Below are 17198 nucleotides of genomic sequence, written 5' to 3' on the forward strand. Positions count from 1 at the left end.
AGTTTTCTCCCCTAAGGCAGAAGAGATTGTTTGGAAATGCCCTTTCCTTGTAGGAAGATTAACCTACCTCCAAGCTCTAAATTTCTATTCCCTGCTTTCCTGATGTAGAGGAGAATCAGTTTGGTTCATTCTTTTCCTAGGGTGTCTGCAGCAAAACTCTTCTTGCATCTTCTTAAGGAGTGTCAGCTCCTTTCTCCAAGTACTATAATGAGCTATACATGTTTTCAGTTCAGTCAAGCCTAAAGTTAAACTTTAGCTGGCTTTATCAATGCTTTTGAAGGCTTAACTTCTCTAAGGTACATAAGCTTTACAAGAGAAGGAGGTGTGGAGAGAGAGATCAGCTCATTTATTTTAAAAGTGAGTACTTGACATTGGTTACAAAGAAAGGGGTTAGAGGTTGCATTTTGTTATGTAAGAGAATGACATATCAAGGAATGGGAATTTCCAGTGTTGATTTCATTAGTACATGTGTTGAGTTAAAATTCATTACGTACTTCGGCAGAAGATTGCATTTCAGTGTAACTTCTAAAATAAAGAGCTTTTAATCATAATTTAAAATTTGATTGAAAATATGTTGTAAATATTTACAAATATTTATGCTTATATTAAAAAAAACTACGAACAAACTTCAAATAAAAGCTAAATTTGTGACTGACTTAGATGCATCAAGGTTTGTATGGTGGCATTAGTAAGACTAGGAGATGAGGTTACAACTGTAACAATGCTGTGTTATAGTAAAATTGTGGCTGTTGTGATATGCTGCGAAGTGACAACTTTTCAAACATACTATGTTTAGAATCTTCCACTGTATACAGAGAAACATGCAGCAGAGTAATTTACTGAATAATTTGCTGAATTTATTACTGAAATAATTTGCTGACTGGGTAAAGTCCTAATGGCTTCAAAGAATTTTCAGCATCATGACAATTCACTAAAAATTAATTCTTGCCGTCTGACATGGGTTTGTCTGACATGAGTTTTTTGGCTTTCTACGCCTTCAGACATGTCTTATTCCTATTTTCCTTAATGGGATTCCTGAGTTTTTCTAGTTTGTGTTGGTTTTCTACCTTTTTTTTTTAATTTATATCATTCTAGTGCAGGGCACTCCTGATCTGCAACTGTTCTGGTGTTTGAAAATATTTTACAAGAATAAAATGTTAACACATAGTCATTTCCATCAGAATTACTTAATTTGAATTCTTTACAATTTTCAAAAACTTACAAATTAGTAGCTTACAACTTAGTATTGTAACTGTGAATTAGTAACTCAAATGCAAGGAATTGCTAAAATTATTAGATACTTTACTACAAGAGCATTTTCTAACTTTGTTGCACAGAAGTATTTGCAGATCAGCATTGCTGAATACTAGAGAGATTTTACATATTTTATTCATCATATCCTCAGTTGCGCTTTTGTATTGCTGCAGTAAAATTCTGTGCATCAAACAAGTTACTTTCATGTAGCAAATGTGGTCTACTGTAGTTACTCCTTCAGTTTTTATGGATAGATGCAAACTGAGTGAATCTTTTTTTCCATGCGTGCTAATTATCAAAAGATTCTTATTAACAGATGTTCAAAAGAGGAAACCATTTTATTTGCAGTCTTCAGTAGCATTACTTACAAGCAAAAGCCAATGCATTGTTTCTGCCATGCATTGTCCTTAAAATATTTCAAAATTCCGTGTTAAATTGTTGGCAGGCAACAACTAAAAATCTCATTAATATTTTCTTAATAAAAGCAGCTACAACACTTTTAGTTTTGCATGGGAATAAAGTAAACATTAGATAATCTAATCTGTTTGGAATAGTTTAAGACTTCAGTATGATAGGTGTTCTGTGCTCATCTCTTCTAGTTAAGCACAAGATTCCTTTCTGGTAACTGTATAATTTAAGTGTGGTTAGATTAATCTGAGGAATTAATAAATGCATGTAATTATCTGGTAATTCCTTAAATAGGCTCCCTTAGATGTTTTAACTGTAGATGGCTGTGAAAAGAACATTTACTATGTTTTACAAAGGTACAGGGTTTTAAAATTTGAAGCCATGGAATGCATATGACCTCAACATCAAAACACATGAAATTCCACTGGAAAGAAAGCACTGCTGGCCCTTTTTGGAGGAAACATTGAAACATGAGAAACTCCTAACAGTGACCAGGAGGGTAGGGAGGTGGAATGGATGATAATGGCAGCTAGAATTACATATTTTTGAGTCTCTAAAGCTGACTCTAGATCACTGAAAGTGTTGTATAGTCTAGAATCACTGGAAACTTTTAAGAATAATGGAGCAAAACCAGTTTTGTTTCAAGGTTCTCTGTAAGTACTACAGGAGAGCTGCATACTTTGCCTTTTTTTCTGGTCTTGTGCATCTCTTAAATGTATTCAACTAAATTAAAAATCTTAATCAACTCTAGGGTATTCCTAAAACTCCATTATTTTTAAGTAGAGATTTAAAATGAGATTATTCTTAGTAGTAAAATAAAGTATGTTTCAAGTTCTGCCACTTAAACTATTAAAATTTCAGTGTATATTTTTATTTAAAAAAAAAAATCAGTAGTCTCAATGGGACAGTACATTCACTTCACGGTTTAAGCTTTGCTACATGGAGACAGCTTCCTCTGCTGCCAGGATGTATTTGCTTCGTTTAGATCTGTCCTCTGATTGCTCACATACTCCCCTTGCCCAAGGAAACAAAACATTTGACAGTATCAGCTGATTGTAAGAGTGGGGAAGAAATAACAAGTGTTTCCCAGTAATATGCAAAGTTAAAAGCAAGCAAAAAAAAAAAAAAACCAAAACCCCAAACCAAAAAGACCCCCAAATCCTGCAGCGAGTCCTTGTCAGACAGCTTGAAATTTTGATTTAGCTAATTTAAGGACAATGAAACTGTGGAAAACGTTCACCAGTTTGCTTTCAGACCAACTCTGCTGCATGTGTTCATAAGTTCCATAAAGATTGCATGCTTTCTGTTTAATACAAACTGTATATTTTTTTTCACACCCATCCTTGCTTTTTATATTTTATTTTTGTTTCCCTTGCCTTGGTTGGATGCCTGTGTGTGTTTAATCCAAATCCCTGTCCAGTCCTGGAGTTTGAACTACGGAAAGCCAAGGAGACCATACAGGCCCTCCGAGCCAACCTGACTCAGGCTGCAGGTGGTGTACATAAACCTTTTCTTAAGTCTCTACTTTGAACAATGTAGAAGTAGCTGAGCTCATCCTATGTAAAAGAGTAAAATTTAGTTACTTTTTTTTCCTCCCCAGAAAATGAAGTTCCTTTGCAGGAACGAAAAAATTATAAATCAAGTCCTGAAATTCAGGTAGGTGGCTGGTGATAACTGAACTTTGCATGGACTTTAAGATGGCTATGCTTCCGTAGTTGGAAGGAAGATGAACCAAAGATGTAGTTTATTGTTTTCTTTTTTTCCAGGAGCCAATCAGACCTCTTGAGAAAAGAGCTCTAAACTTCCTAGTTAATGAATTTTTATTGAAGAATAGTTACAAGCTTACATCAATAACATTTTCAGATGAAAATCATGATCAGGTAAAGTTTTCTTGTGGTTTTTTTTTTTTACATGCCTGCTTTCCATGCTCTGATCTTGTAATAAGCTCAAATAAATTTAAATGATATTTCCCGTGCATGTAGTTTACTTCATACATGTGAGTATTCTAAGAGTAAAACATGTTAGTTAGCATTTTCATATGTAAAGCATAGTTTGAAAACACAGCAGTTTGAGGAGTATTTTCCCAAAATTTGTAGGAATGAGACAGAATGCTTGCATCCTTGAAAGGAAGCAAAACAAGAATTAAAATACTGTGAGTTATGGGTACTTAGACACTTTCCTGGGTTCTGATGGACACCATTTCAGTTGAACTCAGGGATCTGGATGTTGTAAAGTTTTGAATGTAATATTTTCCTTAAATCATACTCAGTTGATTTGTACAGGATGTACAGTATACTCATTGTTTGTCATCTCCTGGGCATATATGTGTGTATGAGTATACTTGATTATACTGTGGCATTGAATACAGTCTTGGAGAAGCTCTCTGTAATGAGGTGTTATCTTAGATTCTTCCAAACATAGCTGTGCTTTGATGGATTTTTCTCAAGATGATCAGTTTTATATCTCTGACTTGCATTTCATGGGAAAAATGTCTTCAAATTTTTGGAAGGTTCTAATTACATTCTGACTGTTACAGGGTAAACAAAACACCCGGTAACATCAACACCCAAATCTGGAATATTGCCAGAAGAATTAAATATTGAATTCAATGTTAAATACTGAATTTCAACCAGTTCTATCTATAACTAGCCCTCCTCCATTTTTTCTGCAATTCATATCCTAATCTGTAAAGAAAATGGGTTGTTAAATAAAATTTCTGGATCATCCACTTAAGATTTAACAGTGCTAGGTTTCGTACAAGTACTTGTGAGGATACAGCCCCCAAAAAAGATGAATAATTTATCCTTACTTTTTATGTGTTGTCAACTGAAAATGTTTTATGTTGTGAGACAATTAGCAAAAAAACCCAGGGAAGTCATTAATTCTGAAAAGTAAACATAAACATACTACAGTTAACATACAGAACACACATTTTTTTCTAGATTATTCGCATCATTCTTTCAGAAAATAATCTTTCTTCAAATAGGTGTATGTAGCCAGACTATGGAAAAATATAGTGCAAATTGTCAACAGTAGGAAAAGAGCTTGAAAAAAAAAAATAATTGAAATGTAATGCTATTAAAGAGACCATCACAATTCTTGTATAACAGTGCACTTATTTATATATACAGGCACAGAATAATCTTGTAATAATAGGATGGTAACTTGTCAATGAGAAAAGGAGGGACATATAGTGATGGTTTAAGACGGGAGGCCCCACTATTGTTTACACCTCTACACAATTAATGCAGTTATGTCCAAATTTCACTGAGAATAGTCACCCTGTCTGTCAGTCACCTATAGAGCTATTTGACTATCTGCTTCTGGAAAATCACACCTGTACTTGTGAATGAGATACAAACAAAACGATACCACTATCAGTAGAAGCCTTCTATCAACTGGACTGGCTTCTGCTAGAATTTGGTCAACATTATATCTGATTTTAAGAAGTGTTCATGTCCTAGGGAAAAAAAAAAAAGCGATCTATGTTTTTGGGAGGTCCTCTCTTTAGTACATTACCTAAACTGCCTTTAGGGTGAAACTGCTTTGGGTCATGAAATGGATCTTTTTTTCTACTTGTGTTTCTTGCTATCTGATTTAAGCTTTCATCTCCTTTACTACAATGCATTCTTGACATGGTTATTTTTTTGTTGTATGACCTGCAGTCAAATGAGGAAGAGAAACAAAAATAAAAAATATTGTACATTTTAGTTTCTCTTATTCCTTTGAAGGATTTTGAACTTTGGGATGATGTAGGATTGAACATTCCAAAACCTCCTGACCTGTTACAACTCTATCGTGACTTTGGAAACCATCATGTTACTGCAAGAGATGTGGTGGATGTATCAGTTGGTGTAGAAGATGATGAGTTAGACGCTGCTACTCCTATACTTGGGAGCGTCCCTGTATTTGAAACAACACCACAGTCAATAGAAGTAAGAGACTGTACAGAAGAAATGTTTCAGCTGTTTGCAGTACTGCTTAACTTTATTGTACTAAACTCTTGTTTCTATCTTGTGTTTAGCAATGTTTAATAGTGCAAAAATTAGAAGATCAAATTAGTGTGTTAAACAGTGAGAAATGGTCTTTGATGGAACAAATCCAAAGACTTGAGAGGTATGTACTTATCAATCTGCTCAACTGCTGATAAATGTTAGAGTAACTTCTCTATGTTTTTTTAGCACATGTATGAAAACATACAACTTAGACTTACAAAATTGCTAGGAGTTCTTTAGAGCAGGGCAGTCTTTCCTTTTTAATAGGTGGTATTTGATTTAGAAAAAGGAAGAGACTTCAAACTGACTATTTCCTTTTTATTATCTACATCATCTAATTTTGTAATCAGTTTTGTTCTTTCAATGCAACTTCTTCATTTACTTTTTTGAAAACAGAATCAGTTCTTATGTGTTTTGTGTGTAGATTTTCTCCTTAGTCAGCTTTATTCCACTCCTTAGTACTGTGGTGTGCACAGCTTGCAAACACTGTTAAAAATGTTTGTTTTAATAACTTATTTCAGCACAGTTTTTCCTTCTACAAACCAAGACTAGTAGAAATGACAGTTTCTTTAACAACAACAAAAAAAGAGACTTTTAAAAGTTTAGTCAAAACATGATTCTATAAGATGTCATTCCTTTTAAGAGATGCACCAATACAACTTATGTGGAGGAAGTGCATCATTTTTAAGTGGCTTTATTGACTTGCACAGTTACCATTTCAAAGCCAGGTGGGATAATATATATTAATTCACCACTATAGTATTTTAAGTTTTGCATCCCAGATAGTTTTGTCTTGTGATAATTTGTGTCTCAGTGCTCAGATTTCAGCCAGAAGCAGATAACACTATTGTTAGTCACTTATTTCATTGATTCACTCAGAGTGCAACATTTTCCCTACTACTAATTACTGACTAAAGAACTCTGTTAAACCAGTGGTCATTTGAACAGCTTGCGTGATATTAAAGGAATTTTTGAACATACTGGAGTTGAAGAGGGAGTTCTTCAGTATGTTGTCCGTATTTCTGTGCTTCAGTTTTGTGATTCCAACATGATTCCTTATCATGAAAGCTACAAAAATATTTCATTCCTTGTTTTTCCTTTTTTAGTGAAATAGATTTTCTCAAGAATGAGAATTTTGCTGTGTCGACGGTTTATGGTGTAGCATCCCATCCTTCTTTAAAACAAGTGCCTCTCACAGTCTCAGAGGACAATGGACGGTACTTGGATATCAAGAGCTCTGAGAATGACAATAAACATGGAAACACTGAGGAAACAAGCCTTTCTTTATCAGCTGAAGTGGATTCAAGGACTTCTAAAGATGATACGCTGAATTCTGTGCCCTGTAAAGAAACACAGAAACTGTCTTCTTGTGCTCCATCAACTAAAGCTGCAGTCCAGTTTGATAGACCTAATAGGTTAGTGATAAATTTTAATCTGGAATGCTTTAATTAAAAATTCTCTTAAAGTGGATAGACATTTTTCTAACAGTAAAACTCTGCAGAATTCATAGATAATTTGTGTTTTGAATGCAGATAGAAGACTTAGCATACCGTTAGGGTACAGTGCTGATATTTTCATATTGTTCCTAATTTTTTTTAGGAAGGAGTACATTTGACAAATCTACATTTTTAGTATTAAATTCAAGGGTTTCTTTTCACCTCCTACTTGTTTCTAAAACCAGTTCTGTTCCTTACAACAAAAAAAAAAAGCTAAAATCAAAAAGGTGAATGGGAAGGTATTTCCATTCTCTTTTAAATTTAAATTTCATAATGAAATCTTTTCTGCTTGAAGAGTGGTTGGGAAATTTTTTTATTTTTCCTATGTAGATGTGTATCGCTCTCTTAGAGTATCAGAAAGGGCACCTGATGACATTCTGCTTTGAGTTTTGAATTTGGGGCAAGTCTTCACTGGGTAACTGATTCTTTTAGTTAAAATAGGGCATTCATGTTGTGTTATTAAATGGAGACTGAATTTGTGTGTCTGTGTGTTCTTGAGAAAGCTTCTTCAATCCACATAGTCTTTTTAAGCATTACAGTGAAGAGGGGAAGTAACATGTTCATTAAGTAATAGATAAACCACTGTGTAGCCATCAGGAGTAACACAGACCACAAGCTTAATGAGGGTAGATACAACTTCTAAAATTACCATTGTGGACAGAGATGCCCAAGTAGCTCACCTTATGCTCTTCCTGTTGCTATTCCTAGGGGAGCAGGTAGCCATTCTGCTTTGTATATTGTCAGTTCCCATAGTGTTCCTTTGATCATGTTGATACAGTAATATGTTTCTAGAATTATCTTCCATCTGAAAATACCAATTAGAAACTCATGTGTGATATTCTGTGCAGATGGAAAATCAATACAAGCTGCAGGGGGTGAGAAAAAAAAAAAAAAGAGTTGCTACCCCTGCCAGTAATTAACTTTTCTTGCAAACCCTAAGTATCCTGTTTTCTCTGGATTTCCTGAACTTCTTGCACTTGATCCTGCGGGCAGAGATGCTTTTTCAGTGATACCTTAACTTAGAATTGAACAGGAGGAAAGATTTCTGATTTCTGAACACAGTGCCTTAGAGTCTTACTACAAATTTCCTCTCTTCTAATTGAATATACTAGTGTTTAACAGGAAAGTAAAACTCTGCTTAGATTTTTCTGGAAAATTTGCAGTGGTTCTATTTAAGCTTTTCAGATTATTTTAGTTCATATCCTTGCTGAATATATAGACTATGTAATAATCAAAACTGACACCTGTTGTACACTGATTGCTATAAACTTGTCTACCTACTTTCATCTGTGGCTTGTTGCATGTTTCTTTTTGTTCAGAGTAATTGGGAGTGCTGAGATGCATTAAGTGCATGAATATGAGATTTAGGGTTTGGGGATAGTGAGGATGGGTATCAAAATAGGATGATATCAGTGAGTGAAGAAGGAACTATGAGAATCTCCAGTGCGGTTTATGATAGTAGTCTAGAAAAGCAGAATTTGTTTTGCTGCTCACAGATCTCTTAAATAGAACTGTTCGTGGATTTATTTGAAAAGTAGTTGAATAAAGCCTTGAAATTCCCATTGAGTTAACTTCAGAAGTCCCCTCAAATGCTGTTCACTGCAGAAATAAGTAATGCATGTGTAATATGTAGCTATTTTTGTACTGAGTTTTGGGTTTAACATGTCAGTGAAGGGTCAAAGGAAACCATATTTGATAGAGTGTTTTATAGATTCATATCACTAAATTTCTTCTGGATTTCTTCCTGGATTATGCACATGGTTTGTAATAATACAGTAAAATTTTTCATTAAGAATTATATTATTTGTTAAGTATTTTGGGATCTCTGGGAGAAGCAGATAGAAGTGCTGAATATTTATTTCGGTCCAGGCATGATTATTTGTAGAAGACAATTACTACAATCTATTCATAACGTATTAAGTGGTATTAAAAACTAAGACACTGTTCTCAAAGGCAAGATGGTTGCTACTGTAGCTAGGGAGTGAATTCTTGGCATAAATCTTGCCCAGATGGGAAGAGAGGATAGAAGAGCAAGTGAGCCTCCTTTGTGTGACTGCACGCAGAGCAGCTGTGCCTCCATGCCCGCAAATGAGGACATGGCCATCATTGGAAAAATTCCCCATCTAACAGATTGCAGGAGAAAGCACTAGCAGCAGTTTAAATAGACTACACCACATGTATTTATTCAACTCATTTTAGGTGTTTGGTCGTTTGAACCAAATACAAAGCATTTTCTGTATATAGTAGTCACTCCTGACTTTTTCAGTAAATTGACTCCTTTGTCCCAATGTTATATGGAATAGTAGTGCTTGGGTTTTTTGTTCATCTTACTTCCTTATATTTGAACATCTTCACTATTGGCTTCTTTTGGCCCTTGAAAAGACTTTCCACTGACTTGTGTGCGAGATGCCTGGGTCTGTCATCATTTCTATTCAGCATAGCCATCAAGGATTTTACTAGACTTCATCAAGGAGAAGCTTTCTTGACTCAAAATATAGCCAGCAATCATAATGGGATCCATGCTGCCCAAAGCTTGCCATTCATTAACCCACAGGGAAATTCAGTGACATACTGTCATACTTAGTTTTCAGTCTCTGCAAAATGGGGATAGAACTTTGCCCTTATGTAGGATTTTAATTAAGATTTCAAGCGAGGAAGGATCTGACATTCTGCAGGACAGACGCTGAGGTGAAGGACTGCCTGGGCCAAGGACTGGCCAAGGCCTTGCCACTCTCCTAATGTTAAACTGTTGCTTTGTAATGATTGTTCCTGTTCTTCTGGTGCAAATAAACTTTAAAGCCTTGAGTAGAGTCTGTAAATCTGTCATTCAGGGATACTTTTACAGAATATGGAGTAACATATTGTTAAACAGAGCTCTTTTCCAACAGTGTCCGTACACATAATTGCATGTGCATAGGATTTTGTGTGCTCAGGTGCACAAAATAGCATTTTTAAGAGTTGAAAGGTGATACCACTTTCTACATAAGAAATAGGAATCGCATCCTCCCTTGAACTCATACAGTGTCATTGGAGGATTCAAACAGCAGATGATGACACAGGGTGAGATGTTTTCTATGCATGTTTTGAAAGACAAATGTTCTTTTTCCTCTTCAAGCATAGTGGATGAGGCAGTGTTAGAATAGCATCTAAATAAAAGCCTCAAATAAGGCAGAGGGTGTTGTCGTTACCAGGAAAAATAGAACGCTGCTACTGCTTGCCTGTTTTATGTAATGGTCAGTCCAGTAATTGTTTTCTGAGAATATTTCTGTCAAATTATCCTCCTCAGACATGGTTGTTTTGAGACGCTTGCCAGGGTTATGTGTATGCTTAAGGCCAAGTAGCTTGGCTGTGTTGGCTGGTGCTGTGCATGGCCATGAGACCGTGCTTCTATAGATACACATCTACAATTCGGGATTAGGGAGCAATTTAAGGTTAGTTTTGAGGTTCTTGCTATGTATTTGAATCCAGTGTTTAGATCCCAAAGTGGCACTTGAGGAATCTCTGTTTAATCCTGAAGATTGTAAGTGACTGACTACTCAAATGTTTTTATGCAATGTGCAGAATCAGAGCATTAAGCAAAAATACTGTTTCTTGTGATTTCCACACCCCTCACCCAGTTTGCATAATTGTATGCTTCCTCTTGTATTGCTAAAGCTTCCTTTTCTTCATGCTTCAGTCCTATTTTTGTCTGTGCAGCAGTTTGAAAGATGTTACATTTTTCAGAACTAAAAGTAACTTTTAATTAGGACACCCCCTTTTTTCTTGCTACAAACTAAACACCCCAAAAGTCAAAGATAATTTTAAACAAAAACTTCTGCAGTATGCTTCACTTAAAAAATGCGTTCTGAATGTTGTTTTACCTTTCTGATCTATGCTTTCCCCCCCCTCCCTTTTTGACAATATTTCAGGAAATTGTCACCAGCTTTCCATCAAGCACTACTGTCTTTCTGTCGGATGTCAGCAGACAGCCGTTTGGGATCAGAGGTACATTTCCCAGTTGACATAAACTAGAAGATCCTTTATTCCACGTGGCAGCAATAGTTAAACAAGCAATAATTGCTTTGAAACAAGATTTGTTAACATATACGGAGAGCTAACTTTATGTGCATGAAACTTAAGAAATAAGGATATGCTTTCAGATTTTAGCTTCAGTATGAAACCTAGTAATAGATATGTAATTACTGGGAAGTTTTGAGTCTCTACAAGTAGATTCATGCTTTTGAAGTTACTGCCAGATCAAAAACTTACGGCTTAATGTGTGTGAGTAAATTAAATATTTTCTGGTAAATGAACAGTCTGCTGCAATTCTTATTATTCCTTTGAAAGGATATTTTTCTGTTCCTGTGCTTCATTTAAAAAGGCTAACCAACTTGGTTTTCTAGGTATCTCGGATTGCAGACAGTGAAAAAAGTGTCATGTTAATGTTGGGACGCTGCCTGCCTCATATTGTTCCTAATGTGCTGCTTGCAAAGCGAGAGGTGAGGAACCCTGAAACTCTACTTTTTATTTTTGCCAGGATGTTTTCCTGTTCATTTTCAAGATGTTGTGTCTAATTTCATGAAAGTCTGTTACTTGCAATCATGTTCTTACTTTTGTGCATGCATCTCTGCTCCTAGAAAATGGTTTTACACCTCTCTCAGGTGAGTTGAGTAAACCTGCATGGTACCTTAGTACTTCTTCCTTTGCTTAAGGCACCCATTAGCATTCAGCAAGACTAATTGTTACTGTAGGTCCATCTGTTTGTGGTAGCACAAATGCTTTTGTTAGAGAAGACCGTGGTTAATGTGTGTTATACAGAGCAGAGGATATAAGTTCAAACATTTAATTTTGTTTATTTTATCTACTTGTTTTAATAAGGATTAATGTTCAGGTTCTTTTGCAACACCATGTACTTCAACAAAAAATTTATTCTATCTTCTTTTTTTAGAAGCTTCATTATCAGCCAAGATAAGGATGATCAAAAACACCCATTCATAAGAAAATTAGCAATCTTGCTTATTTGTTTTCCTTAAATTTAAAATGAAGCTAAATAAAATTATGAAAATATAATGTTTATTTTGAATGTAAATGAAGATGGTGTTTCGCATAATAGTTCATACTATATAGTGTAGAAAAGGAAGACTGTAATTGAAGATGGAAAAACAATGACTGGTTTTGTATTGCTTTGTTGTAAATACTGCACAGTATCAAATGTGTTTAAAAAAAATTAAAACTAAGAAAATATATTGAACAAAAATTCAAAAGCCTTATAGTTGACACAGAAATACAGGGTTTGAAGCAGCACAGCTTGCTGAGTAAGTTTTAGTCCTTGTTAAGGGGACCTACAGTATGGTAGACTTAGTAATGCATTTTGCATAAATTCATTTTAAGGCTTTGAAAAATACTCAAGAAATTTGTACTGATCCTGTAATCTAAAATTTAATAACATACGAGCAATGATCAGCAGTTGACATGGTGAGTTTGAGATGTACCACATTTTGAAAGTCTCAAACTTTATAAAAGGGTTTGAGTTTTTTTCGAGGGGGTGGGGGTGTTAACCGGGTGCTCTGCAAATGGTTCTGTTAATAGTCTTTCAGAATAATTCTGTGAATGTTCCTGGATCAGTGCTTAATTTCTGATTTCTTATTTATTCCTTTCCTTCCCTCTGCTTGGCAGGATGTGGTATTTTGGCTTCTTTTCACAGCTTGTAGCATAATCAGTGTAATGCATTTAATATTTTTGTGACCTTTTAAGCTATTTCCTACTTATTTTGTTTTACAGTTGAAGTTACATTTTTACATGTATTTTTGCCTTAAATCATCTGTTTCAATTTGATTGAAAAAGCCACAAGTGAGAATTGTGTAACTGGATTGCATGGGATGTTTAATGTTCCAAGAATTGAAATTTGCTTTAAAAATAGCTTTTCTCAGTTACCACCCGTTGCTATAACTATTGTAATGTTCTTTCAGATGTAGTCGTGGAACTTGAAGGAAAACTCGGGTAGACCATCTGTTAGTATTTATTAATATCAGTATTATGAAAAGCTAACCTAAGAACTAGGCTCTCTTCAGCAAGGTACAACTTTGGGTCTTGTCCAAAACCAACTTTATCATGAGAGAGTCTTAGCACAATTTTACAGAGAAGTGGTGTAAAAATATACCAAAAGATCACTAATTTGAGAAAGATATGTAACAGGCTCAGGTTATAAAGCAAAGTGATCACTGCTCTGAAAAGATACAGTGGTAGTGTTTAAGATCTATACACTGCCAGTGTGTTGGACATGAAAATTAAACATAATTTTGTGATGATCCCCTAAAGTACCCATCTTTGTTCTTTAAACACCCATCATGTTGAAATTGGTTGCAAAATCTTAAGCTGAAAATGTTATGTTAAATATTTTCATTTTGGAGAAACTGGGTTTGTGGAGGTTGACAATATTTCAGTAGGGATTGTCCTTTACCAGAGATTCAGAAGCCATTTCACCAATGCTTTTAGCCCTCTTAATGTCAGTAGCAGCCTGCCTGACTTGGTAATAAGTGGTCCGGTAAATATTACAGTTGACATCTGAGTGACCAGTTAGTGTCAGAGCGTCTGATGTATTTTTGAAATTGTTATTTTTGTGTATTGGTGAAGCTTTAATTGTTCTTCAACGTCTGTAATTTAGGTTCAGATGGAAGATAAGAAAGAAGAAAAAATACAGTGTTGCGTAGGGTGGCTGAGGAAATCATTTTAGTTGTTTCTAAAAGAGCAGTTCAACTGGGTAAAATCAATAATGCATAATATAGGATAATTGATTGAAAGTAATTTGTAGTTATTAAAATTCCATGTGTCAACACATAAATTTAATTTTAGTTTTATCACAAGTGTCTAGGTTATCTTAACTGCTTGAAAATGTGTATGTCACTGTTTAGATTTGTGTGTGAATACACTCACAAACAAAGGAGATACTGCAAGCCAAATAGTAATTTGAATGAACAGTAACAAAATGCTAAAAACCTGTTCTTCAAAAAAAACCCCTTTGGCTGGGTATGCAGTCTGTGATAATGCTTCTTGCAGATGAGCAGCTGGACTTCGTACAATTTCATCTGCATTGGAATCTGCTTCCTCAATTGTGTTTTTACCACTTAAAACTAAAACACATTTAAGATTTAAAAAAAAAAAAAAAAAAAACCACCACCTTCTATTTGTGAAGAGGTATACCATAAGAAGTTTCCTTTGGCTAAACTGTAATTAGAGAAAAGCAGTCTCTTAAAATTTTTATGATGACTAGGCAGTGCAATACTGATTTCTCACCCTTTATAAGATGTAAAAAACAATATAGTTTTGTCAGGTAACAGGAGTAACGTTATTTGAATGTATAACTTCCACACTCTGCAGTATGTAGTCCTCTAGCAGAATTTGAGCCAGAGTAAACTTTTTGGCTTAACATCAGGATCTGTTACTCTTGTTCTTAATCAAGAAATGCTTTTCCTTAATTATTTATACTTTTCATCTCACCTGTTATTCCAGGGTTAGTTTCTGTAACTTTCATTTGTGTTATGCAAACTTAGCAAAATCATGATAATAGTGGTTTACTAAATGTGCACCACTAAATTTGTATACTGAGAAGCTGTCATTTATATAGAGTTCAATATGTTAAAATAGAGTTTTGCTTTTATTTCTGTGTAAAGTTGAAGCAAAGATAATGCTGAATCTGCAAACTCTGAATGGGTGCCATTCTCAACTCTAAATCTACACTATTACTTTCTTCTAGCGAGGTTGTTCACGTTAGCATGTAATAACTACACATAGACGTCACCAAGGCACTTTCATTCTCTGGCATTTTTTGTAGGTAGCTGCCTCTTAAAACGTGGTAGAGCTGAATATCTTGTCACAGATTTTCATCTCAGTCTTACACTTCAAAAAGGCATAAAATATTGGCTTTGTTAAAAAATGTGAAAGAATGTTTGGCAGTATATTTAAAAGGCTGTTTCCAGTGGCTGTGTCAAGCAGATGTCATTCTGGTTGGATAAGGATAAAGGTATTATAAGTTTGAGTTTCAGGGTGTGAAAATTGTCAGCTATCAGTATTTTCTAAATAACTGTTTCTATTTCACAGAATAGGGGTGAACAGAAAAATTTAAATGAACAATTAAAATATTTTGTTACTCTCTAAGACTTAGATTGCAGAAGGCTTCTATAGATTGTTTCTGAAAAACGGATAGTGTTGACTACAGTCTGCTGGTTCTCTTCTGGTTTACAGGGTTTTGGTTTGGGGGGCTTTTTTGTTTGGGGGTGGGGTTGTTCCCCCCCCCCCCACATGAGAGACATAACCATTTTTTAATTTAAGGCCTTTAGTTGCCTTCTCTAGATATGAGGGGCAAGTGTAGTTTTCTTATAATGAAATAGCTCAGTCTCAGAGAGTAAGTCTTTTCATCTAGTCTGAAAGCTGATTTCTTTCAACACCATGTATTTAAACATAATTCATGGATGAAAGGAGTTTAATATTTATTGAATAAATATTTAATATTTATTGAATTGCCAATTGTTACTAGTTTTATCACAGTAGTCTTATATACAGATTTCCAAATAAACAGTAGGGGAAAAAAAAATACAAAGTTTTTTTCACACTCATACCTGCATTGATTCTTATGTAAAAGCATCCCTTTGGGATCTACAAGAGGCTTAATTTGGATCCTGGAATAATAGTCTTATCCTGTGAAATGTAATTAGACTTGTAATTTTAATATTATGAGTAGCTCAAAGTTCTGTGTCATGTATTAGTACTATGATGAAATATCTTTTTAAAACTAAAAGGGTGAATTCTGAACTTCAGATACATTCTTGTGCAAGACAGTCTGTATCAGTAGTTTGTTAGTACCTGCAGCTATTTCAGTTGCTGCAGATAAGATTATTTTATTTACTGGTTGTCAGAGGCTAAGTTACAGAAGAATTTTAACATAGCATTGGTTCACAATATAAGCACTAACTGTTAAGAGAAGATTAAAAGGGACACATTTACAAAATGGAGCATAATGTCATCCTGGTTTATATATTATGTTGTCACCTGTTTGCCATATTATTGCATTAATATTTGAAAAAATAAAGATAACTGTCCTAAGCTATTGAAGTAACCAATCTTGACACTTAAACACTAAGTTTATTCTTTGAAATAATTATTTTGCATATGAGCACTCCAACAAGAAAACAGTAATTAGTGAGAAAATCTAAGATGTAGAAGACTTTTGACAGAATGTTAAACAAAAAAAAGAGGGCAACAACACAGATAGAAAATTCCTCGCTGCCTTGTAAGAAAATTGTCAGCAAAACAGACAAATGCTTACAATAGGGTGCATTTAGGAAAAAAATATTTTGTTTTAATACTTTCAATATGTAGAAGGAAATAGAGGTGGTACCAGTTACCATTCAAAAGCCACCTTCTTTTGACCATAATGAAGAGCAGCTCCATGTACCCATGTAAATGTTGACTTTATTGAGAACTTGAATCAGTTCCAATAATGAATCCTGTTCAAAGATAGAACATGTTGTTACAAGTTAGGGAGAAGTTGTCCAAAGGTACTACAGTGAAAAAGAAGTGAGGTTTTATTTGGAGATGCCAATGTGGACAGTTACACAGAAGTAGAACAGAGAGAAGATGGGCGTTTCAGTTCTCCTGTGCAGTGCATTAGGTCAGCTTTATAGCCTTGTCCATCACTCACCTCTGTGTAGCTTATCTCACAGTAAAAACCAAATAACTTTTTTCTCTGTATTCTGCATCTGGGTAGCTCACAGATACAAACTGCTGCAGATACGAACTTGCCTTTTCAGTAGCAGAGGTGAGACCTCTGACACATGATGTTTTATTTCAAGTTGCAAGTGCTGACAATGTTGTAATGGCAGTCTGCTTGACATCTAATGGGAAAACAGTATTGCAGTTCTGGAAGTCACTCCTCCTGGTATTATTGACGCTAACACCAACAGGAATTAATCAGTTTTCCTAAGTCAGAGGCAAAAGGGAAAAGAGCGACTTGGGAGTGAATAGAATGGTTAGGAAGGATTCCAAATGAAATGGAGGATTTGTTGGTTTT

The 17198-nt window shown here is 34.9% G+C and overlaps 1 protein-coding gene across 7 annotated transcripts in view; it reads left to right on the forward strand.

Annotated features, from left to right (window-relative positions):
- The window catches only part of RELCH (RAB11 binding and LisH domain, coiled-coil and HEAT repeat containing), an 83232-nt gene that overhangs the window by 20701 nt on the left and 45333 nt on the right, over positions 1–17198 (forward strand). For 4 of the 7 annotated variants that reach the window (XR_012623539.1, XR_012623540.1, XM_074826738.1 and 1 more), the window contains exons 3-10: positions 3083–3154; positions 3242–3318; positions 3429–3542; positions 5394–5597; positions 5687–5778; positions 6764–7072; positions 11062–11137; positions 11536–11631. Coding sequence is in view for 5 of the 7 variants with exons in the window: in XM_074826738.1 (XP_074682839.1) it covers positions 3083–3154; positions 3242–3318; positions 3429–3542; positions 5394–5597; positions 5687–5778; positions 6764–7072; positions 11062–11137; positions 11536–11631 (1040 nt within the window). In the remaining 2 variants the exon portion in view is untranslated. Of the gene's footprint in view, positions 1–3082; positions 3155–3241; positions 3319–3428; positions 3543–5393; positions 5598–5686; positions 5779–6763; positions 7073–11061; positions 11138–11535; positions 11632–17198 lie in introns of those variants that run through there. The other 3 variants (XM_074826756.1, XM_074826766.1, XM_074826785.1) reach the window with 2 other exon arrangements.

Source organism: Strix aluco, chromosome 1, assembly GCF_031877795.1.
Source record: "Strix aluco isolate bStrAlu1 chromosome 1, bStrAlu1.hap1, whole genome shotgun sequence".
In the NCBI taxonomy this organism is placed as follows: domain Eukaryota; kingdom Metazoa; phylum Chordata; class Aves; order Strigiformes; family Strigidae; genus Strix; species Strix aluco.